The sequence below is a fragment of the Otolemur garnettii genome, unplaced genomic scaffold, assembly GCF_000181295.1.
Source record: "Otolemur garnettii isolate 467f Iridium unplaced genomic scaffold, OtoGar3 scaffold00092, whole genome shotgun sequence".
In the NCBI taxonomy this organism is placed as follows: Eukaryota; Metazoa; Chordata; class Mammalia; order Primates; family Galagidae; genus Otolemur; species Otolemur garnettii.
The window spans coordinates 5,336,772-5,361,858 of NW_003852487.1; the positions used below are offsets into that span (position 1 = coordinate 5,336,772).

Genomic DNA, 25,087 nt, shown 5'->3' on the forward strand with positions numbered 1-25,087 from the left:
GGCACTCTACCCAGGGAGACAGCTTGAGGCTCTGTCTCAAAAAAAAAAAAAAAGAAAAGAAAAGAAAAGAAAAATTAGCTGGGCATTGTGGCAGGCACCTGTAGGAGTTCAGTCTTTGCCTTTGGTACTTCAGAATTTACTTTCTAGTGTATGTATTACCTGCTCAAAGATACAACTCAGCCAAGATAATCTGTAATCAGAAACCTAAGTGACACTGAGTGATGCTAAGATAGCTCACAAGTCAGCACAACTGTTTCTTCTGTATAGAGAACCTCTGTCCTAGGAAGGATGTTCAGGATGTCAAACAAAAGGTTTATCAAAAGTTGTCTTGTTGAGAAATGAAAATGCTAAGATTTGTACCCAAGTGTACATAGAAGCTTTATTCTAGTCCCAAGCTGGAAATACCCCAAATGTCCATCAACAATAATGAATGGATAAACAAACTGCAGTATATCCATTTGCAAGAATACTGTATTGCAATCAAATGGCTAATGGACCCTGTAGCAATGATGGCTCTCACAGATGTTAGGCTGAATTAAACAAGATAGATGTAAAGGAGTGCATATAATCTCTTCTGTGTGGAATTCTAACAGGCAAAGCTACTGTGCTACTTTTTAAATCATTGGAGCAATGATGGATCTAATGATAGGTCTAAGGAAGTTCATTATACTATTTCCTCTATTTGTGTATGTGCGGGCTTTGTGTGAATTTTTTTCACAATGAAAAATATTAAAGCTGTTAAAACAATCATCAGCAAAGGCTGAGACTGTGTGTTCTCAGAGGCAGCCACTTTCAGGCAGGATTAAGAGTGTGGTGTCCCTTTCCTGCAGGCCTTTCTATCAGCTGCCTTCTGACCAACCTGGGAACTTAGCTACATTTTCTCTAAAGATATATTTCTCTGGGCAGTGCCTGTGGCTCAAAAGGGTAGGGTGCCAGTCCCATATGCTAGGGGTGGTGGGTTCAAACCCAGTCCCGGCCAAAAAAAAAAAAGATATATTTCTCTTCCTGTTTCCCATTTTCCAAGATACTTTTTTTTTTTTTTTTTAAAGACAGTCTTACTCTGTCACGCTGTGGTGTCATAGCTCACAGCAATCTCAAACTGTTGGGCGCAATCCTCTTGCCTCAGCCTCTGCCGCTGGGACTACAGGTATCCACTACAATGTCCGCTTATTTTTTATTTACTAAAGACCAGATCTTGCTTTTGCTCGGGCTGGTCTCCAACTCTTGAGTTCAAATGATCTACCTGTCTTGGCCTCCCAGAGTGCTGGGATTATAGGCATGAGCCACAGTGCCTGGCCCTAGGATTCTCTAAATAGCCAACGTCATTCAGAGGTCAAGGCATTGCCTATGTGATGTCAGACGTAGTGAAGGGTGGTAGATTATAAATACCTTATCTTTTCTTTTCCGTACTTCATTATAGTTTTCAAAGCATCTCAGGAGGCCATAGGCAGTGCTGTTGTGGACTGTGTCTGGTATCCCTCAGGGAGACTGCAGTTGCCCCCTGTCTCCTTTCTTTGACCTGGACATGTCCTTGGCCTTGTACCCAAAGGGTCTGAGCCTCTTCCTATAAGCGTATGATGGCTCCAGGAGCTGGCCTGACCTATAGGCCTACAACCTGTTCCAAGAGCAAAAACCCTTGCTCATTTGTGCCTAGGCAGCTATTCAAGGCTTTTCTTAATGTCTTGGAAAGTGTAATTTGAAGAGACAAGGAAGGGAGTGCCCCATGCTTGGCTGACAACAAATACGAGAAGTGGTAACTATAGACAGAAGAATCTATTCACAAGTCTGGGTGTTCTCTTCCTGGCCTCATTGCTGGCGCTTTCATCCTTTAAGACTTTGTTTCTTCATATTTCTGTTTTCAAAAAGCAGCCTGACAGTTCAGGCTCAGATTGAGAGTGAGGAGAGGCAGTGACAGTGGCAAATGTAAATAGGGGACAAGCCTCTGAGCCATGTAGGGGCAGAGAGTTGGGGTGGAACATGAGCACTTTCTCTAAGCCTCCCAGTAACAGACATTCGAGCTTACCAGGCTGAGGCTGCTGGAAGTTGTGGCTTCAGTGAGTACACACATCGGGCTGCACAAATGGGCTCTGCGGGGGACAGTGCAGCAATGATGCCCCAGTGTAGGCCTTGCCTGCGCCTATGTCCACATTTGATGAAATAAAGGCGCTTATTACCACTGTGAAGTTCCTGTGAACGTTAAGGGCAAGATCAGGGGCTGCCACTGTGGAGTGGAAAGTTCCCTGTGTACATAGCCACATCCCTCCTTCTGTCACTCACCATTGACTGCTGGGTCCTGGGGCCATGGGCACCACCTACCCACTGCACACAGTCAAGGGAGGCCAGGTACTGCCTGTGGAGAATTTAGGAATACTAATCACACATTAGAAGTTACTCTGCCTTTTCTTAAGACCATACACCGGCCATTCTGCACCATGTCAGTGATAAAGGACACCCAGTGAAATCTTTTGTTGGTCTAAGTTCTAATCAAAACAATTGCTGCAGTTATTAGTAAATTATAATAAGAACTTCAAATAAGCACATTTTTAGTACAGTTGACTTTATTTATTTAAGACAGATTCTCACTCTGTTGCCCTGGGTTGAATACTCCCTGGGCTCAGGTGATCCTTCTTACCTGAGCCTCCTGAGTAGCTGGCACTACAGGTGCCTGCCACAATGCCCAGGTAATTTTTCTATTTTTAGTAAAATTGGGGTCTCACTCTTGTTCAGGCTGGTCTCAAACTCCTGAGCTCAAGCAATCCACTTGCCTTGGCCTCCCAGAGTGCTAGGATTACAGACGTAAGCCACCACACCCGGCCTACAGTTGACTTTTAAACAACAGAGGTCTGAACTACACAGGTCCACTTATACGGGGATTTTCTTCTGCTTCTGCCAACCCTGAGAAAACAAGACCCGTGGTGACTGCCCTAACTTTTTGGAACTCCTGCCACCTGGTGTCCAGAGAGAACACAACAAGAACACTGGACAGGCCCCCCCCCAGAGGAACCCAGGGTCCTCACAGCCCAGAATTCTCAAAGCTGGGATCACTGTGAGGCTAAATCTAAGGAAAAATCAGCTGTTTTCTCAACATGTTAATTAATTATCAAATCCATAAAAACAAGCATACAAATTAATTAAAATAAATATTTTTAATTAAATTTTCAAACATGAAAGCATAAATGTTAGTATTTGATTGTTAGAAAATATACACAGCATTTCCCCCTGGTGTTAATATAAATAATGGCTTATGGTAACAATATCCATTTAAAAAACGAAATTGATTAGGCACTTGGGTGTAGCAAGTGCTAGGGAATTTAACACACTTTACTGCCACTTGTAGAAGAGCGAACAATTTAGAACTGATTTTTTAAAAATGCCATGACCACGTATATCTATATAACTTAGGAAGTTACAGTACATTTAAGGGAGAAATTTCACTGAAATTTCACTGTTAAGATACCAATTTTTTTTTAGTCTGTTCACTGAAATATTAAATTTCAGGAAATAGAAACCTAAGGAAGATGAAATTTCTTTTTAAACGATTTGCCTTTCCCTTCTTTTTTTTGTTAAATAGTGAAGAACTTTTTTGGGCATTTAAGCAGGACTGACCTAGTAGTACATGTAAAGTTTAAAAAAAAAAAAAAGAAGCTGATGTAGCTGCCAGTATAAGCAGCAGATCTTGATTTTTAATTTCAAATTAATTAGCAGTAGGTTTTTGGGAGACTTCTCAGTGTGAGACATTATGACAGAACCCGCTGAGGCTGCTGTCCTAGGACCCCAGCAGGCAGGTTCCCTGGAGCACATTCTTCTTGCTGTCAGTCTTGCTATGAACGTCCTAGGCTGTTGACAAAAAGGTACCCTGTTTAAGAGGTTTAAAAGCCACAAATTCCAGCACAGGCAAGGATGTGTGTGCAGCACTGGCTCTGAAGCGGAGATGGTCACTGTGTGGCTGGTACAGCCTGCACGTGCTGTAGCAGCTGCTCGCAGTAGGCTGCTGAACGGTGTTTGTGGAGGACAGCCTCAGTCTCCCTTACCAGTAGATCCGGGAACAGGGTGCTGCCCTCTTTGAGGACCTCTGTAAAACAGCAGAACACCTTTATGCAAGGGATAATATCAAACCAAGCTTACTGGTATATGCAAATTAGCTTCCTATTAAAATTAAAACATCTGTAAAAGCATTTTCAATTTTCCTGATGTTGTTGGATCAGTAATAATAGTTATAATATGAATAAAACTTGAAAGCACCCTTTCAAACACCCCCCACAGTCTATTTTTTTTGAGACAGAGTCTTACTTTGTCACACTGGGTAGAGTGCTGTGGCATCATAGCTCCCAGCAACCTCAAACTCTTGGGCTGAAGTGATCTTCTTGCCTCAGTTTTTTCCTTTGTAGTAGAAACAGGGTCTCACTCTTGCTCAGGTTCGTCTTAAATTCCTGAGCTCAAGCGATCCACCCGCCGTGGCTTACCAAGATGCTAGAATTACAGGCATGAGCCACTGTGCCCAGCCTAAGTTACATTTTTGGCTCAGAAATAGTTTCTGTATTAATAAATAAATTGGCTTAGAAAGGTGAACAGGCTGGGAGAAGGCTCACTCTGGGAGGCCAAGGCAGGTAGATTGCTTGAGCTCGGGAGTTCAAGATCAGCCTGAGCAAGAGCTAGACCACCCCCCATCTACTAAAAATAGAAAAACTAGCTAAGCGTTGTGGCAGATGCCTGTAGTCCTATCTACTTGTGAGCCTGAGGCAAGAGACTCCTTAAACCCAGGAGTCTGAGGTTGCTGTGAGCTATGACGCCACAGCACTTTACCCAGGGCAATAGAGTGAGACTCTGTCTCAAAAAAAAAAAAAAAAAGAAAAGAAAAGAAAAATGAACAGTGCTGATGATGAAGTGAACATGATGCTGATTCATGTAACATACAGTGTGCCGGGTAGTGTGGATGCAGCAGGAGACAAAACTCCATCCTATAGAGCTCACGTTTACCTGGGGAGCAGCAGCTAATGACCAGAATCAAGATGGCAAATGTGTTGAGTGTTCACAGTGACATGTTAGAGAAAAAAGGAGCCAACGTGGGCAGTAGGTGCTGTGGGGCTGGAAGTGGCTCTGACCGGGGCTGGGTGAGGCAAGGAGGGCAGGTCAGGGTAGCAACAGTGATCAGAGAGGAGATGACCAGACTCCGCAGACAGGTGTGAACATGGGGGCCAGTAGGACTTAAGTCTCAGCCCTCAGGCTTGAAGAGGACAATGGCCACTGAGAGGCATGAGACCCTATAGGGAGGGCAGTGGTGTCTACCAGGCAGTTGGACACAACTTTGGGCCTATGCACTGGCTGCTACTGTCATTTTAAGCAGTGTCTAGTGAGTCTCTACTTCCCAGCTACTTCCTGTTACCCAGAGAGCACTGGTTAGGCCTCGGGATGATCCCGGGTGCTGGTGCACTCACTCACTTGCAGACACCTTGACCTCATGAGTCAATGCAGAGGTTCTCAAAGTGTGCTCTTAGGATCTCAGGGGCCGAAACCATGTTTGTAGTGACACTCACAGGTACCCATGACTGTGCTCACGTTGGCAGTAATGATGCAGAAGATGGCTCAGGCCCACAGGCGTCAGCACGCATGTGGTAAGTACAGCCACGAGGCGCCTGCTGGGAGCGGAGCTGGCAGCTCTTCCAGAGTGTTGTTTTTCCTTGAAGCCCAGCTGGCTGACAACAAACTCTGGTTGTGCAGACCCAGTATTTGGCAGAACATTTTCTTGAAAATGAATCAAGTGGGTCTATCACCCCAAGGAGAACAACTGACAGTATTTGTGGCCAAGGATAAAACTCAAACTTTTAAGCAAAAAATCAGAATTATAAAAAACATGTCTTTGCCACTATAAGGTTAGACTCTTTCCTGAGATTGAGGCTGACGAATGTGATTTTTTAGATACTGCACAGTGAAATGTATCCACATTGGAAAGATATGTATAACGTTTCTCAAATGACATTACAAAAGCAAAGTCACTACGTTCAAAGTGTGAGATGGACCAGTGAATTTTATCAAAATGAGCACTAAAAGGGTCCTCAACGTGGTTTCCAAGTCTGTCCTGCAAGCAGACTTCAGGGAACCTTCGCCTGTGACTGTCGACACAACATCAAAGAACACCCACAAGTACCAGGAAAGGCTACTAAAATCTCTTCTCTTTTCCAAGAGGTGAGGGCAGGGTGAAGCCAGAGGTGAGGGCAGGTTCTTTTCATGTATTTCAACCAAAACAATGTGTCTCACAACTGACTGAACAAAGGCGGCAATGATGTCAAGACCTGACTGTCTTCTACCAAGCTAGATGTCCAAGAGATTTGCAAAAGCATAATATAATGCTACTCTTTGTGTTACTCTGTTTTGGAAAACACGTTTTTCAAAAACACATGTTGTGTTAATGGGTTTACTATTGTTATTTTGAACAAATTAATAGTATTAAAAAATTTCTGAATTTTAATTTCTATTTAGTCAGTATTAGTGGCTACAACCGTCAAAGAAAGATGTTTCTCGGGAGAGAGTGCTGTGTGGCTGCTGAGTGAGCACCAGCAACTCTGAACCTGCTGCCTGCCAGCTGCTCAAATTGCTCAGCTATGAATACCTCCATTGGCACACTCAGCACAGGTTTTCAGACTTATGCACAAGTCACAAGAAATCTTACCTAAAACTGCATCCTGAATGGCACTTTCTGGATCATCAAGGTACACGAGGAGTTCTTTATACAGGTATTGAATGCTACTTTGATAGTATGACTTGCCATTGGTGCTTTTGATGCACTTTAGCCAGGTGATTAAGGCAGAGGCAGCTGCTATCCTAACATCGTTGGAGACATCATCTAGACGTTTTAGGAGTTCTGAAAAGAAGGGGCCAGGATAGGAATAAATCCTGGAGCAGATATTTCATGTATAAACTTCCACTGAAGGTATTCCTTCACATGCCTGTGGGCACCTGACCTTGGGTCCCAGGAAACCTACCCCTCATGGGGAGACTTCCATGCACTTAGAGACCACATGCAAGGTGCTCCCAGTCTCGTGGGACTCCTGGGCCCCAGCAGACAGGGTGGAGGACAGTGACCCAGGCCCTACTGTGGCCTGTATAATAACCTATACAGTGGGCTCATAGCTGACTTGCTACGGTCAGTTGTATTTCTGCTGAGCCTCTATGAAAAGACCATTCTAATGCTAGAAACAGAGTGATTCTTGCTGATGGGTAGAAATTTTAAGTTACTAGATAAGATTTTTATGTTTTATAGAAACTGGGGCTTGCTACGTTGCTGGCCTCAAGTGATCCTCTTGCCTTGGCCTCCCGGAGTGCTTGGGATAATAGGCACAAACCATCTGCTTAGACTTGGATAAGATTTTTATCAAATTTATGCTTTCCCCCCATATCTTAAAAAATCTTTGGCACTCACTAGTGTGTATCTTTTGAAAATTGTCAGAGATCGAGCCCACCGAATGAGTCAGAAGATGAACACTGGCAGCTGCACAGGGCTGGGCTGGGCTGGGCATGCCTTCATGCTCAGAGGGCACACTCTGCCCTTAGCAGGCTGTTCCTGGCTGACTGAAAGGCATGAAGGCCCCCAAAGTCAGTTTGTTCCACCAAGACAACTTCCATGAAAGGTGCTGGGCCTCTGGCCACCACCTCTGATTTAAGTTACAGGAAAAGAAGTCATCGCAGACCCAGCTCTCCATGGAGCACTGTCTGAGCACCCTCACTGGATGCTCAGGTACCCTGTGAGGCAGCGCTGTCACTGCAAACACCTTAAAGATGAAGGAACTCATGTCTTGTCCAATGTCAGCCAACTAATAAAAGTGAAAGAACAAGGACATGTTCCTCCCAGGGCGTGAGTAAGAGGGTGTTTCCACCGGCTCAGGCCAACCCTGGAACCACAGCAGCCAGGCTCTGCTACTGTGTTTAGGCTGCCAGTCCCGCCTCTTAGCTATAAACAGGAAAGGCTAGCTGCACGTCCACTTCTGTAACAGTGTGAGTCATCCCTTGTAAACAGTCATCACCTTGGACACATTCAGTGGCTACTGTGTTGGGCCTGCCTTGCTGTCGGTGCTGATAGGCCTGTCACAGGAGGTCCAGGGCATTTGTGCTCATACATCAGAGCACTCCTCCCTGTCTAGCCAAGTGGTAACACATCACTTGGGGAAGCACAGAACTGGCATTGCAAAATAAGGGGGATTACTGAGGAATCCATTTGTAATGAAAATAACTACAATAGAATTTGCCATAAACTATAGGACAAATGCCCAAATATGTGCATCTTTTCAGTGGCTTTTACTTTAAAAGGTGGGTGAAATCCCAACCAATCCCGACAGCCAACAAATCACATTGATGGAACTTGTTCAAAAAGAATTTAAAGAGTATAGTAGGAATAAGACATTTGTTGTTACAAAAATAAAAACAAAAAACCAAATTTGGGAGAATGTGTGGGAAGACACCCAGACTCTGCAGTGCTCAGCATGTACTTTGAATCTGAAAATTCACATCTGTCTTCAGTTTTGGGAATTCGGAGTCACTGTCTCTTCTATGGTTATTCCTCTGCTATCCCTCTGCTCTCTTCTCCTGGGACTCATGAAAATGCCCCTTGATCCAAGCTCCACATCTTACTTTCTCTTCCACACTTTTCATCTTCCTCTGTACTGTGTTCTCAGTGAATTCAAAATTACTGTTCAATTCACCAATTCCATTTTCGGCCACATTCAGTCTAGGGCTTATCCAATGCTTCTAGTTTTAAATTCCAGTGATTAGTCTTCATTTCAAGGAATTCTCGAACACCATCTTTTAAAAATTACTAAATATTTTTGGCATATAAAAAGTATAGATAATGAAAATCTATATAGTTATGTCCTGTTTTTTTTTTTTTTTTGAGACGGAGCCTCAAGCTATCCCCCTGGGTAGAGTGCCATGGCATCATACTCACAACAACCTCCAACTCCTGGGCTCAAGCGAGTCTCCTGCCTCAGCCTCCCAAGTAGCTGGGACTACAGGCGCCCGCCACAATGCCTGGCCATTTTTTTGTTGCAGCCATCATTGTTTGGCGGGCCCAGGCTGGGGATTCGAACCTGCCACCTTAGGTGTATGTGGCTGGCGCCTTAGCCGCTTGAGCCACAGGCACCGAGCCATTATGTCCTGTTTTAAGAAATAAATAGGGTGGTGCCCATAGCTCAGTGGGTAGGACGCCAGCCACATATGCTGAAGCTGGCTGGTTCGAACCCGGCCTGGGTCAGCTAAAAATAACAACTGCAACAAAAAAAACAGCCCAGCATTTGTGGGCACCTATAGTCCCAGCTACTTGGGAGGCTGAGGTAAAAGAATTGCTTATGCCCAAGAGTTAGAGGTTGCTGTGAGCTGTGACACCATGGCACTCTACCCATGGTGACAGCTTGCAACTGTCTCAAAAGAAAAAAATGAATAAAAAATAACAAGCCTGGCTTTGTAGCATGCCTGTAATCCCAGCTACTTGGGAGGCCAAGGCAGGAGGACTGCTTGAGCCTAGGAGTTCATGGCCAGTATGGGCAGCATAGCAAGACCCTAACCCTCAAAAAAATGAAACAAAGAAAAAATATGGCTATTCCTATAGCTGCAGGACACCCTGCCTTATACATGCTCCCTTCCTCCAACTCTAGGGGTAACTCCTGAAATCTGAAAGATGTTTTCTTTATTTTCTTATGTTATGCTATTTGTTGACATTTTATGTCATAGCTTTGTCTGGACTCATAGTCCCAACTCAACCAGAAGTAAAAAGTAAACTGGGCGCCATAGCTCAGTGGTTAGAGTGCCAGACCAACACACCAGGACTGGCCATGGCATTTGAAGCTCAGTTTGAACCCTGCTTAAGAAAAAAAAGAGAGAGAGAGAGAGAGAGAGAGAGAGAAACATAAATACAATTGTCCTTGATATCTTGGGGTCCTTGATTCTAGGACCCCCCACGGATACCCAAATCTCTAAATGCTCAAAGCTCAGTATTTGCATATAACCACATTTTCCTATATGCTTTAAATCATCTCCAGATTACTTATAACATTTAATACCACACCTACACATCACTTTATTTGCACGTACTCACATAGTACACAGTGTGCAGCTAGTTCAAGCCTTACTCTTTAAAACTTTGTGAAATTTTTTTTTTCTAAATATTTTTGATCCAACGTTGGCTCAATCCATAGATGCCAATGGAACCAATGGATACAGAGGGCCAACTCTATTTACATGTGCTTTGAAAAGGAAAAAATGTCCTACCAGGATAAATCTTGATGAATTTATCTGGATCAATCGTGTCATCAGACGTTTTTAAAAATATATTAATAATACGGCATGAAATTAATCGAGTCATCTGAGAATCTTCCTCCAGTGTGGTCAGAATGTGAGACATCAGTGTTCCTTGCATGTCTTGAATCTGCAGTGAGTAAGCACACAGGAGAGGTGATTCAGTCAGGCCCATCTCAAGGATGAAGAGCAATGTTTGTGTACTCCTACCTATAAAAGACCTGGTTTTGAGACAAATATAAAGGAGTTTAGAATACTCTTTTGAATGCTTTATCTAGAAAACAGATTTGATTCTTGATTTTTTTTTTTTGCAGTTTTTGGCCAGGGCTGGGTTTGAACCTGCCACCTCCAGCATATGGGACTGGCGCCTTACCCTTTTAAGCCACAGGTGCTGCCCTTGATTCTTGATTTTAAAATTCAGATTTGAACAATTTTTATTTAACTTGGTCTCCCTAGTTAGGCACAAAACCTACATACAGTGCAAATGCACATCTGATGATACTTCTGGACTACTGGACTCAAGGAGCAATGCCATGTGTGTCAGGAGGTAGTGCTCACACACTGCTAGGTGCTTGGCCACACGTCTGCCTCTGGGGCTCTTCTATCATCAACAACACACATTCATGATACCAAGGCACAAGCAAAAAAGAAGCAGAAATGTGGAGGTCTAAGCACGTTTCTAGCCTGTGTACTAATTCCTGCATCGGGGGAGAAATTTATGAATATGATGCAGAAAGCCTGACCCTGGCCTCTTCAGCTGGAATCCTGTGATTAAAACTTGGTCTTATAAAGAACATTCAATATGCAATCCTAAGGAAAGAAGACCAAATCCTCACCAAATCCCCAAGATTATCAAAGGAAACAAGATGTCAATACTGACTGGCAGTCTTGGCGTCTCCGCTCCTGCCCTCCCAGCCAAGCTGCAGGCCCCCTGCCTCCTCCCTCTTGCTGCCTGTTGAGTACAGTCTGCTGCTGGTGCAGCTCCCAGAAGTAGAGGCTGAGCTGCTGCCCCAGAGAGCTTGTGCATGCCCCCTCCTGCACTGTCAGCTAGGGGTGCCATAGAGGCCTGCAGGCCCCGACTCCACTGACTATGCACCCAGAACCATACCTGCTTGGCTGACAGGACCTCGCTGCTGGTGAGTGCCCAGAGGCAGGACACAGCAGCTGTGCGGATGGCTGCGGCTGTCCTGCCTGCATGCCACTGCAGATTGGGGACCAGGACATCTTTAATCACTGTCTCAAGGTAGTTGTGAAACTGCCTGGAACCAAGGCACAGAGAGCAGATGAGCAGGGCAGACACTCTTTGGAGGAAACATTTTAGTTTGAGAAAGGAACTGGGCTGAGGGGAAAAGCCAGATGAAAAGCTGCTGGAGCTATGCCCCACCCCAAGACCCAGTTGAGCAGGCCCCACCTCCCACTGTGCTCCATAGGCTGGGGTGTGAGCAGGATGACGGGGAGGGCCCAAGAGCAGCCTCACAGAAACTCCGTATTCTCCTATACACGGAAGCCCACTCCCAGAGGACTGGTCCTGGCATGCTCTGGGTGTTTCCAGCCAGTACTTGCTCTTCTCTCCCGGTGCTTCTCTGTACCTTTCTTTTATGGCAAAGCCTTAAAACCAGAGGCCCTAATGTTTTAATGCTACCTACAAGTTATTTTAGGTAATAGAAGAGTATTTCCATGGTTTTACTCATCAACAGTGATTTAATCAATTCCGTCAGGTTTGAAAGGTACCAAAATGCTTTTAAACCTGATAATTAATATATAAGCCATTAATAGTTAATGTTTCCTGAAACTTTTTCATTCAATGGAATTTTAATGACCACATTATACTGACCCTGATTTAGTGTTGCTCTGTGTGGTGCATTTACTGCTGGCGATCTTGCTATTTTCCAGTGAGGACAGGCACACCACTGGATGCAGCCACCTAGAAGCTTCCACCTCAGACCTTGGGGTGAGGGAAGGTAACTGGGGCCCACACAGATGCAGAAACAGACCTACCCCTGGGAGTCCACAGTGTCCTTCGCTCTCAGCAGCAGCTTGGACAAGATGGAGAAAAGCTTTAGGCGCATCTGGGGATCTCTGGCAGGCTGGAGGCAGGCCCTGAGTGTAGGGATCACGTGCTGCAGAGCCTCTCCAAGGGCAGGGCCTGGAAGACAAATAGCAGCACCAGTGCCAGAGTGTATACACTGGGCTCCACAATGCATTGGGACTCCATGGTGTGTGCCAGGCCTCCAGAGTGTGCACTGGGTTCCATGGCATGCATATGCAATCTTCTACAGACCTGAAGGAGGCCTGTGCTCTCAGAACAGACCACCAGGCATGGCCTACCCCAAGCATATTCACACGATTCCTGGTTAACTTTTCCTACATCACACTCCTTTCTTTTCTGGATCATTAAGATAACAACCAAAGAAAAGCAACCGAGAGAACTTTAACCTCTCAAAAATCTCTCTTATCCATAATTAGATATGTGAACCTTTTTTCTTTTTTCTTTTTTTTAAGAGACAGAGTCTCAGTTTATCGCCCTTGGTAGAGTGCCATGGCTTCACAGCTCACAGCAACCTCCAGACCCTGGGCTTAGGCGATTCTCTTGCTTCAGCCTCCTGAGTAGCTGGGATTACAGGCGCCCCCCACATGCCCGGCTATTTTTGGTTGCAGTTTGGCCGGGGCTGGGTTCGAACCTACCACCCTTGCGGTGCCCTACCCACTGAGCCACAGGTGCCACCATACTTTTTTGTTTTTCTTATACTTTTACAAATTCTTTTAAAAGATTAAAGTCAAGCAGTATTTTAAAGATAACCAAAATCAATTATTCAAATTAAACTCTGCAGCTGTCACCCCTTTACTCCCTTTGAGCCGGAGCTGCATAAAAACAAACAAAAACCCTTATTATTAAGAGGAAGAAATGGGTGGGTGCAATTCTTCTCATGCTATAAGCAGATTTCAAAAACAGGTAGTGGGGTTTAGTATTTGGAACTCATTGCATCATGACTGGAATGAAACAGCCTCTGGTGTCTAGACAAGAACTGTGATTCACAAGACTGCGGGCCATAAAACACCTTCTTTGCTTTGCCTGTGCCAAAAGCAGAGCTTCCTATTTTCAAGTAGCCACTCTCAAACCATTCTGTTTTGTGACACATTCTGCTAAGTCTGTAGTAAGCTGGAGAAGAAGCCAAGCAACTCAAACCTTTACTCCTTTAAGACTTGGTGTCTAAAACCTAGTGCCTCCAATGCGTGCAATCTGAACAAGGGGGCCCAGGAGGGGACCTGCATTAATGAAGTCATGGTGTGAAAATGTACCGCTGTGCTGACAGGTGGGTCCCTCAGCACAGTGAGTGCACGGTTTGTTCAGACCCTCTGTCTGCACAGACCAAATGTGGAAACATCTCAATCACAAATGAGAGGGAAGAGTTCCAACAACGTCATAAGTCCCCTCTTGCAAAGAACAATTTTAATCTGTGTACTTCACCAGCTATCCTTTACAACTGGGACTAAAGAAATTCTTTTTAATACTTAAAGTCTGGGTTAAACAATTCTCCCTAATAAAGAGAAAATATATTCCTCAAAAACATAGGGCTTAGTCATTGCTTATGGTATAAAAAAACAGGTGCCTCTAAGGGCCAATTATATTCAACATTACAGGTCAGACACAGGACATGTTAACACTGATGGGGGTCAAGCACATCTGCATCCTCTCTCCAGAGGCAGGTTGGAGCTGCAGAGGAGGCCTGAGGGGCAGAGCCCTGGGAGGGGGGCACCCAGAAACCCTTCTGAACTGAGCTCAGGGGAAAGGTGTAAATGCATTTTAAGATGTGAAAGCACTTTTAGGAAATTAAAAAGAATATACGCAAACCACACACCAGAATTTACCTGGAGCGGCTTCTTCCCTTCCATTTGGTTTTATCCTCATCAGAACGGGGCTTGCCTTCCTGACTTGAGTCAGTATGGAGAAGACCAAAGAACAGGCTGTTTGTTTCTTTTTTTTTTGAGACAGAGCCTCAAGTGGTCCCCCTGGGTACAGTGCCATGGCATCACAGCTCACAGCAACCTCCAACTCCTAGGCTCAAGTGAGTCTCATTCCTCGGCCTCCCAAGTAGCTGGAACCACAGGCGCCTGCCACAACGCCTGACTATTTTTTGGTTGCAGCCATCATTGTTGTTTGGCTGGATTTGAACCCTGGGCTGGATATGAACTTGCCACCTTGGGTGTATGTGGCTGGCGCCTTAGCCACTTGAGCCACAGGCGGAGCCAGAACACGCTGTTTCTGATGCAGCAAATCTTCTTCTCAAACATTTCTTTTTTTTTGTTTGAGGTCCCTGGTAGAGTGCCATAAAGTCTTAGCTCACAGCAACCTCAAACTCTTGGGCTTAAGTGATTCTCTTGTCTTAGCTTCCCGAGTAACTGGGATTATAGGCGCCTGCCACAATGCTTGGCTATAAACATTTTTTTTTTGTAAGAGATGGGTTCTCACTCTGTCACTCTCTGTCACTCAGGCTGGAATGCAGTGGCACAATCATACCTCAAACTCCTTACTTCAAGTGATCCTCTTGTCTCAACCTCCTGAGTAGCTGGGACTATGGGCACACATCATCATGCCCGAGTAAATTTAAAACTTTTTGTAGAGATGGGGGTCTTACTATGTTGCCCAGGCTGCTCCTGAGCTCTTGGCCTGAAGTGATCCTCCTGCCTGGTCTTCTCAATCGTTTAAAATGGTTTAGACAGTATCAACACCACAGTAGTTTGTAGTCACTACCACACGGGGCAGCAGCTTCCTACACTGGGCTAGAAAATCAGTACTCTGAAAATTACAGTTGTTTTTTAAGAACTGCTTTTCAAAATGAAATATATCTAGTGAAATATCTTCCACAGGCAGGGTAAGTTCAGAGTTTTTAAGGCCGAGCTGAGGCCAGGTTTGCTCAGCTGTGTGCAGAGTCTGAACATTGTTATGGAATCTTGGACATCCATTGGGTCTTGCTTTTCTGCCCAGATAATGAACATAGACATTTGCACAAACAGTGCTACTGATGCTCACAAGAGCTCCTGAAATAGGTTGTATTCCCACTGCAGGATTGTCCACCTCTCCTCCAATAAACCTCAATGAACCACAACATAAGGATGTCCCAGATGCCCCACAAATGCCCCTGTATGTGCACTGCCTCCCTGCAGGCCCGAGGGTGAGGAAGATGGACAGATATGACTGGGCCACCCCCAAGTGATATGGATCCCTCTCTGTTGGCACCATCTGTTGTCTGGGCTGTTTACTTGGGAGTGAGCTCCTTTCTGGGCACAGGCTCCCTTCAGAGTGTGCTTGCTCACATTTGCCATGAGGAAACACACACCTGTGCCTAACTCAAGGTCAGATCTGAGAGGTGAGGTTCTCTTCCACTAGTCCTGACACCATGCTCCTGAAGGCCTTGGCAGGACAGACACCCTGCAACTTCTGATGCCATTTCTACTTTTTAAACTCTCCCTACATCTTCAACTGGAAAGAAGACACATCTTTTGGCCTAAATATAGAGAGGAACCTGAAGTCCCTAAGTTGAGAGGAAGAGCCAGGCTGACAGCTTCTTCTGAGGGCTCTTATGGTTATCTTTGAAGCATGAGAAACCCCAAACCCAACTAAATCTGAAGGATGCCTCACAGCACTGACCTTCTCATGTGCTCACACTTAATTTCCCTGCAGGTCAAACCCCACCCCTTTGCCCATGTTGTGAACAAGGCCTTTCTAACTGCTGCCAGGACCCCTTTTCCACAGAAATATCCTTATGTATTTAACTTCCTGTAAGGTACTTGGGTCACTTCCAATTCCTGGTATTAAACTGTGCCCTGCTGAATATTTGCATATATAGCGTCTTCCATAATTATTTCCTTAGGATAAATTCTTATGAATTTGGCTGTTACGTAATTGGCTGTGTATGTACTGACAATTCTAGAGCCTGCTAATTGGCTGCTCATTCATGGTGTTGCCAGCACAACACTGAGGCTCCTGTTCTACAACCCAGGGCAACACTGAGCATGAGATTCTAATCTGTGGCCTAACCTCAGATTACTATGAAAAGGGCTGAAGATTTTCCCGCTCTGCATTTAAGTTCAATTCTTTTTTAAAAATATAATCTAGATATTTTGCCTATTTGGAGTTAACGCTTCTATCCTCAGTATATGTGAGCTTTATTTAACACAGATCTTATACTGTTTCATTTACTATTATGTTTTCTGAAGTCCCCCTCCCTTTTATTTTGGTTCCAGATGTACATGCAGTCAAATCTATGTTCTTCCTTTGTGGTTCTCCATTTAAACAAATAACTTCTGAAAATGAACAATTAAAAATTTTCTCTTACTTAAAAAGTTACTTTAATCTTAAGGTTTTCTGCTTATTATAGCAGTACATGTCCATTATAGAAAACTTCAAAAATAGAAAAAAAGAAAGAAGAAAGGAGAGAGAATAAAAATCATCTGTACTCCCAGGACTCTGTGCTGGAAACATCATGCTATGCTTCCTGTGAGATTCTGCACATACATCAGCACAGAGGGACTCTGAGAAGATAATGGCTGGGCTAATGACTCTTGTTCCTGAGCAGGACACTGCCAATTCTCCTGTCTTCTGGTGTATAATATGAGATGTGGCCCAAATAAATTTGTTTTCTGAGTTGTAGTCAGTTATACCAACACTGTAAGAAAAACTGCAAACACAAAGAGCAAATCTTAGAGAGGCCACTACAGCCTTAGAGAGGTTGGTGGCAGGTGCAGTGAACTCCAGAACAGTTCTCAATATACTCGATGAAGAATAATTTTGGATTGTCATTCAGTACTAGGCCACCAAGGTCAACCCTCTGGTAGGTCCTAGGCTGTCTCCAACAACAATGACTGTATCTCTGAGATATGCACGAGTCACATATTAATAGGATATATCCTTAGACCCAGAGTATAATTACAACACTTTATATGACCAAAATGGGTGGTGAGACCATTCAGAGGAGCACAAGGTTATGGTGTTTGAGAGAACTGAGGAGACAAATGAAGAAAAAGCTGGGGCGGCACCTGTGGCTCAAAGGAGTAGGGCACCAGCCCTATATTCTGGAGGTGGTGGGTTCAAACCTGGCCCTGGCCAAAAATTGCAAAAAAAAAAGAAAGAAAAAGCTATTGTGCTTGATATGTTTAATGCTGACATTTCAGAGGGGCTGGAGCTGCAGTCCTTCTATATTACATGCTCAAAACACTAACTTGGTTAAATGTGTTAAATTCTGCAATAAAATTTAGATGTGTTTGAAAAATATGGGCTAAAAAGAGGCCATGAAAAATCACATTTTCAAGGTTTAATGTAAAAAATGTGTGCCTAGACCACACTGTAAAGAGCTGTATCACACCAAGGTTTTAATAGGATGTTCTTAGCATTCTTTTAAAAGGTTTTATTCCTTAAAATTCTCATTCTCCATAAGCAAGAGTGACTATTAGCTATTTTTTAAAAATATGCCTCAGTTAAAAATAGTTCAGTTCTGGTTTATGCAGAAATTTCTCCCAGCTATGATGAAGGTAGGCAGCATGCCGCAGCCCACATGGGACTCACCTGCCAGGACTCACCTGCCTGAAACATGACCACACTAAACTGCCCCAGCTCTGGCGAGTGCACAGTCCAGTCACTGTGGGATGCTGTCAGCTGCTCCAACAGAGGGCCCATGTGCTTGCGATAGAGGTCCTGGCTGCTGATGCCCTCCACCTCAGCCAGCAAGGCTACTGCCTCCTGCGCCTGGAAGCATAAAGTCAAGGTTGAGATAATCCTTATTAAGGCTCAAACTTCCCTCCTGGAGTCTGCCTTGAGGATGAGACCACTCAGGCCCTCAAGTTCGGGAATAACTGGGTCAACTGTGAACATCTACCAGAAGTGGCTGTGCCAGAGACAGGGCCAAGGCCTCAGTTACCACTCATATGGATGCTGTTCATGCAATAGATGAGGAATCAGACAAATAAGCATAGGCTGAGCAGTGCTGTACTGGCCTGGGTCTACACGAAGCCAGTGCAGACCCACCTGAGGATAAGCAAGCAGGCTTCCTCTGGGGCACTGCTCTGAGGCTGGTATGAGGGACTGGAGGAACTGGATTAAGTGCAGACTGCTAGTGCTGCTCTGGAGGGGCTGAAGGGTGGGAGGTGACTAGCCAGCCACCTTTTACCGTGTATTTGCTGGTATTTCTGGCCTTACAAGTGACAAGTTATTGGCTAGCACATATATAACCCTTGGAAAGACTGCTTTTAAAGAGAGAAATAAAGCTTAAAGAGGCCCCAAGAAAAGAGAGGGAGGGTAGTAAGCCTCCCTGATGCGAGGTTCCCTTTGGAACTTTTGGGCCTGAAGATCTCCTAAAGAGAGAATCTGCTCAAGGCTGTCCAGAGAAACAAAATGGGAAGGAAAAGATAAGTCTCAGATCCAAGAGAAGTAGTGAGACCCTATGGGTCTTCAGATGACCCTTGCCCTTGGGGTTGAAAGAATTTTAAGCATAAATATAGAGTCAATGAAACAGAAATAATTTTTAAGGCTAGGCTTCAATTAAAGTAGGAAAATTATGGCTCGGCACCTATAGCTCAACTGGCTAAGGCGCCAGCCACGTACACCTAAGGTGGTGGGTTCGAATCCCCAGCCTGGACCCGCCAAACAACAATGACGGCTGCAACCAAAAAATAGCCAGGCGTTGTGGCGGGCGCCTGTGGTCCCAGCTACTTGGGAGGCGGAGGCAGGAGACTCACTTGAGCCCAGGAGTTGGAGGTTGCTGTGAGCTGTAATGCCACGGCACTCTACCCAGGGGGACAGCTTGAGGCTCTGTCTCAAAAAAAAAAAAAAAAAAAAAAAAAGTAGGAAAATTATGACCATGTTTTCTCTCCAGACTTTTAGTTGCACATGCACGTTCTCTAAAACCCCACTTCAATGTATAAGTTTAAGGGTCACAACGGTCTTAGTTCTTGTTTGCTCCTTTGCTACAGACTCTAATATTAAACAACTGTCTTCTCCAGATGCTAACATACTATGGTAGCTGAAGGGGACATTCTCTGAGGCTACCTCAGTACTGTCCTATCCACTTTTGCCGGTCAGATCAGTAGGCAGACCTGAGGCCTGAAGCACAAGCTCCAAGGAGGGAGATGTTACCTTCTATGGAAAATGGCCTTCCCTGGCAAAAGAGTACTTTCAGTCTTACCTTGTCACTGAGGCTGGTGGTACCTGAGCCAGCCATGACAGTCACCAGCACTTCCAGAAGCTGCAAGCTGCACTCACTGCAGTCCTTGTGACACACAGAGACCAGAGCCTGCACGCAGAGCAGCAGGCGCTCCAGGTAGAGGTCCTAGGGGGAGAGCAGCATACGGCAGGGTCAGAGGGACAAAGCCATTGCGCTAAATCACAAGTGCCAGGATTTGGGCACACAGATTAGGCTAAGGGTATACTTGGGACAAAATGGGAGACAGAACACAGACTGGGGGCCAAGAGATTTATGCTCATTTTGTGAAATGCTTAACAGCAGTTTAGTTATATTTTAAAAAGTTATCCCATGGCAGCAATATATACTGCAGTATTTATAAGTGAAATGACAGCATATTTTCAATTTCCTTTACAATACCCCGGAGTTCTCGTTCTCCACAAAGTTAAAGAAAGAAAAGTGGCACAAGGCAGATATAACAATACAAAGAGTTGGTAGATACTGAAGCCAGGTGACAGGTGCACACAAGTACATCCTGCTATTCTTCTTTTATGTATTTTTGAATATTTATATAATACTAAGTTTTAACAACAAACAAACAAAATTCTATGGTTCAGAGATGCTTTGTGATTGGTGCGTGACAGAGGCAGCTGGTCAAATCACTTCTCATCCCAGCTTCAGCCTCAGCCACTCCTCATTGGGAGGCTGAAGCCTGTGAGGTGCAAGTGGTTGCCGTGCAGATGCAAGGGAAGTCCTAAAGCTTCCACCTGTATTCATTTATTACAACACCCTTCTAACAGGTCTGCTTTGTGTATGTTTCATAAAGTCAGAATGAGTTGGGATAGTGGCTGTGTATGTACTTTATAAATACAATTTATAAACAAGTGCATGTATACTGGAGGTATACACTTAAAACTTTGTTTTTACTAAAGGGGGTATGAGTCCAAAAAAGTTTGGTAATTATTTACCCAGACAATCGATTAGTTCTAAATTTCTGAATCACTTGTGAAATTCTATGACTCATTCACCAGTTATATACATTAAGCATCAAAGTTTAAACAAAAAATTTCCTCTGTATCATAGCAGGTGGTCCATATACCCCCAGACCTTACTATGCCCCACCCACTGAAGGTATAGCTCCACACAGCATGTCATCTGCCCTGGAAGAATTGGACCCCCGACTGTGGGCTGTATGCGGACTGTATGCATGGAGTGCCCTAATTCCTAGGATAAGCCACAGGTCTGTTTTATTCCAGCCTTAACTTTTCTCACAGTCATTTCTTTCAGGCCTGGATTGATTTCTGAGGACATATCTTGGTAAACTGCTAGAATGATTTATAATGATACGTATCAATTTGAGAAGCTTTCATTTTTCAATTCAAATCAGAAGGATACTCTTAAAAGACATGGGCTGCTGTGCTTTTGTTGAGCTGCTCACTATGTGCCCAGGTGCTGGGCTCACAGAGAACCACACACCCTCACGGCAAGCTCAGGCCTCCTACTATGAATATGGCAATATCTCTGAAGAAGTAACAAGACTTAACATTTATAGATTTCTCTATATTTAACCAGAGCATTTTCAATGTCTGCCTACACACACACAAAGAATGAAAAAAAAAAGATATGACAGAAAATAATACTCAATATTTTTTGCTTCTAAAACAATGTTATCTAAGATTGTAAAAATTTTAATTCACTAGATAAAGTACAAGAGACTTTTACATCCCATTAATGGCAACACAATCCCTGAACTTCATTTTCTGTAGTTAAACAGGAATCAGTGAGTCATGTCATTGTTTCAACTGGTTATCACCATACCCGTTTCAAAGAGGATCAGGGTCCTTTCAGCTGAGCTCCAAGTACAATCTGGGAAAGCAGTTTCTACTAAAAACCCCACTTCCCTGCTGACCACATAGGTGTGGTTCAAGTTAGATTTGCAGTTTGAAATACATATTCATGAACTTCTTTGTTTTGCTTAATGCAGGATTTTTAAAAATTTCAGTTTATTCTGTAGAGATGTTCTTAACCTTCCCTTACAGCTACTAAAACATAATTGAAGGAAACATAAACTACCTCCCAAGAGAAATTATACAAATAAAGCATGTATCTCCTGAAACTCTGCCAGAGAAAATAATACAGAGCTGTTTTCTACTCTGAAACAGAGATGACTGATTGAGGCCTGTGTGTGTTTATCCTTTCTTGCGAAAAATTTAAGTCTGTTAAGAAAGGAGTAAAATGGACCAGTCAGGGTGGGTCATGCCTGTAATCACAGCATTTTGGAAGGCTGAGGCGGGAGGATCTCCTGAGGTCAGGAGTTTTGAGACCAGTCTGAGCAAAACTGAGATCGTATCTCTACAAAAATTTAAAAAATTAACCAGGTGTGCACATCTGTAGTCCCAGGTACTCAGAAGGTTGAGGCAGGAGGATCTCTAGAGCCTCGAGTTTGAGGTTGCAGTGAGCTATGAGGATAAGACTGAACTCCAGCCCAGGCAACAGAGGAAGAAAATCTGTCTCAAAAAAAAAAGAGTAAAAGGAGTAAAATGCCTTGAGATTTTATGATGACTGGTACCTCAGCCTGGCCAAAGGGCTAGAATATATTCACATACTGGAAGGACGCAGGGCTGGTACCTTGGGAGACCCTTTGGCATGACCAGACTTGGTCAGAGGGGTCTCGCTTCCTTTATAAGATAAAATAAATTTTTCTCAATACAACTGGAAAGGTCAAATACAGGATCTGAACTTAAAAATCAGGTGATTACATTTTCTGTAACCAACATTAAGATATGAAAATCACATTTTCTTTGCTGTACTGTAAGACATGTATTTAAACACACATATATTTAAACACTTAAACATATTTTCAAGTTATACCCTTGAAGGAAAAAAAAATGCTTCTAGTTGGCAAATCTATATATAGGAATCAAAATCATTCTTAGAACCACCTGTTATTAAAAGTGCAGAACTTACATAGATTTGATGGTGTGTAAAAATGCGTTTGGGAAAAGTTGAAATGGCGCTGAAGACACCATGCAGAGAGCCTATCCACATTCCCTTCCTGAGACTTAAGCTCTATTCCCCTCTGTGTATTTTAGAAACAGTCTTATAGGTTTCTTAAAATAGTTTTTTTTTTTTTCTTAGCTTAAAATAGTTTATGAACACAACTGTGAATTGCACCACTCTCTCACTTTGAGGACAGAGGGAAGGGCCTTGACAAAGGACAGGGACAAGCTGAGCTGCCCCCAGCTTTGTGGTTGTAATAGCTGTGGGAAACTACAAAGCTGAGGAAGCACCAGCCCCTGGGCATCAGACAGGAGAGACTGGGGCAGGCTCTTATTCCCTGGAACTGCAGAAGGTTGGGTGTGCCATCCAGTGCTAAGGCGTGTAGGTTACACAACCGATAAACAAAAAGTCATACTTTTTCTTCAATCAAAAACAATTATAAATTATTCCAAATGATTAAGCCCAAGAACCCAGGTGCTTTCAGTTTTAGATGTAATAGATTTACCACTCAATTTAAAATAAAACAAATTTTTTGGCAAACAGCAGGTTGCAGAACAATCTCCCAATGGTCACTGAGGCCAAGCACATCCAAACCAGCAGAAGGGGCGAGTGGCTGCCCGGAGAGCCAGCCACAAGCCCTGGGACACCCACAGCAGCACAGTCCAGCAGAACTTTCCTTAGAGCAGATGTGTTCTGTCCGAGCTGTCCAACAAGGTAGCCCACACATGAAAAGTGACCAGAGGGACCAAGAAAGGGACACAGTAATTAACTTAAATAGCCACCTGTGGGTATAATTAACTTAAATAGCCACCAGGGGCTATAGTGCTGGACAAAGCAGAATGAGGTCCCTAAACAAGAGGCCACTGGCACAAGCACCCAGGTTCTGCTGGATATTCCGAGTAGCTGTGGTGCTGGTGGGGACAGAGCACCAGGCCTCACTGATGGTCACTGTCAGGTACGACACTTGGCACCCTGGGGAGATACCGCCTGTCCTCTCTTTTGTGCTCTTACACTTTCAGATGCTTGACAGATGTGGGTCTGAGCCAGGTCCATGGCGATGACCTTCACATGCGGCTGGAGGGCTTCACGGGGGCAGCCTTGAACGGCGGATGCCAGCACTAAGAGCTTGGAGGGGGAGGGTGACTTCTTCAGCATTGCCAACATTAGCTTCAGGAACACCTCTGGGGGGACGAATGTTCCGATCAGCTCTGCAGATCTTACACACTATGAGAAGAAAACATGAGGAAACAGAGTGTGTGAGAAAGCTCTTGGCGTGTGCTTAGCATACTCATCCTTTCGTGGCCCCTTAGAATTTCCAGGAGACAAGGGCCCCAGCTGGTGCACTGAACACACGACCTGACCTGGGTCCAGCTCATGGGAGGCCAATATTTAGGCGCTTTCCATGTGCCCCTCCTCCAGTATCAGCAACCTTCATGTCTTACTAATGAAGAGTTAAATACACACCAGCACTTCCACACCTAGGAATCCTGCTTGGCAATAAGAAGGGACAACTATTGATCCACCAACAACACAGGCTGATCTCAGGGCATTGTGATGGGTGATAAAAGCCAGTTCCCAAGGCCACACACTGCATAGAAATGGAGGCAGACAAGAGGCTACCAGGAAGTGGGTAAGTAGAAATGGCTACTGAGGAGCTCTGTGGGGGCTGGGCATCTGCTCAGGCCAGCAGCAGGCACCAGTGGGCTCTTGGCTTTGATAGTGCATGTCAGTCACACAGACAGCTCCTGGAGAGGTGACGAAGGGTAAGGGACCTCTGTGCATGCTGTCCAACCTCCTGGGAATCTGTAACTATTTCAAAATAGAAAGTTAAAAAAGCTAAAAGAACTCTCACAAAACAGAAAAATGAGAACTCACCCTACCTTCTGTTCCCCTACTCCACTCCTACTCACTGGAGTTCTAAACCAGGCCGCTGAGAGGACACAAGCAGGAGTGGATGGGCTGGGCCCCCACAGCACTACCACCCTGCCCGGGTTTTCTCTCCCTCTCTCTGTCTCTCCCCTTGCCTCTCCACATCTGTCTCTGCCTCTCCCCATCCCTTTCTGTCTCTCCCCATCTCTGCCTCTCTCCATCTCTCTCTGTCCTTCCCCATCTCTGCCTCTCTCCATCTCTCTCTGTCCTTCCCCATCTCTCTCTGCCTCTCTCCCTGTCTCTTCCCATCTCTCCCTGCCTCTCCCCTTCTTTCTTTCTGCCTCTCTCCATCTCTCTCCTTGTCTTTTCCTATCTCTCTGTCTCTCCCCATCTATCTCTCCTCATCTCTCGCTCTCACCCATCTCCCCTTTCCAATGCATTCCACCCCTTCTGAGTTGCTCTGGGTTCTGCCTCAAAAGAGCTCAGTTGGATGGAAGTGGAGGTGGCAATCTGATGTGCGCCACAGAACAAGGCTGGAATCTAGGTAGCATGACCCTTGACAGGATGAAAGAAAGAGGAAGAGCATTAGTTGTTAAGGTGGGCACAGAAAGTTTAAAAGGCCCCTGCTCCATGGCACCTCACCCTAGTGGAAGAGGAGAGAAAACAGTGATTCCGGCAGAGTCCAACATAGACCTGGGTCAGAAAAACAAACCAACCTCTCTCAGATCCTATGTTAACAAACCTATGGCAAAAAGACAGAG

General features: G+C 44.6%; 1 protein-coding gene across 1 annotated transcript in view; it reads right to left on the reverse strand.

Moving 5' to 3' along the window:
- Positions 1–3,553: 3,553 nt before the first annotated feature.
- DNAAF5 (dynein axonemal assembly factor 5) overlaps positions 3,554–25,087 on the reverse strand; it is a 45,410-nt gene continuing 23,876 nt past the window's right edge. Inside the window, exons 6-13 of the mRNA XM_003795461.3 lie at positions 23,469–23,681; positions 19,461–19,604; positions 17,860–18,025; positions 12,280–12,427; positions 11,390–11,540; positions 10,255–10,411; positions 6,668–6,859; positions 3,554–4,072 (exon numbers count right to left, since the gene is read on the reverse strand). Coding sequence (XP_003795509.1) covers positions 3,936–4,072; positions 6,668–6,859; positions 10,255–10,411; positions 11,390–11,540; positions 12,280–12,427; positions 17,860–18,025; positions 19,461–19,604; positions 23,469–23,681 — 1,308 coding nt within the window. The 3' untranslated portion in view covers positions 3,554–3,935. The remainder of the gene's footprint in view (positions 4,073–6,667; positions 6,860–10,254; positions 10,412–11,389; positions 11,541–12,279; positions 12,428–17,859; positions 18,026–19,460; positions 19,605–23,468; positions 23,682–25,087) is intronic.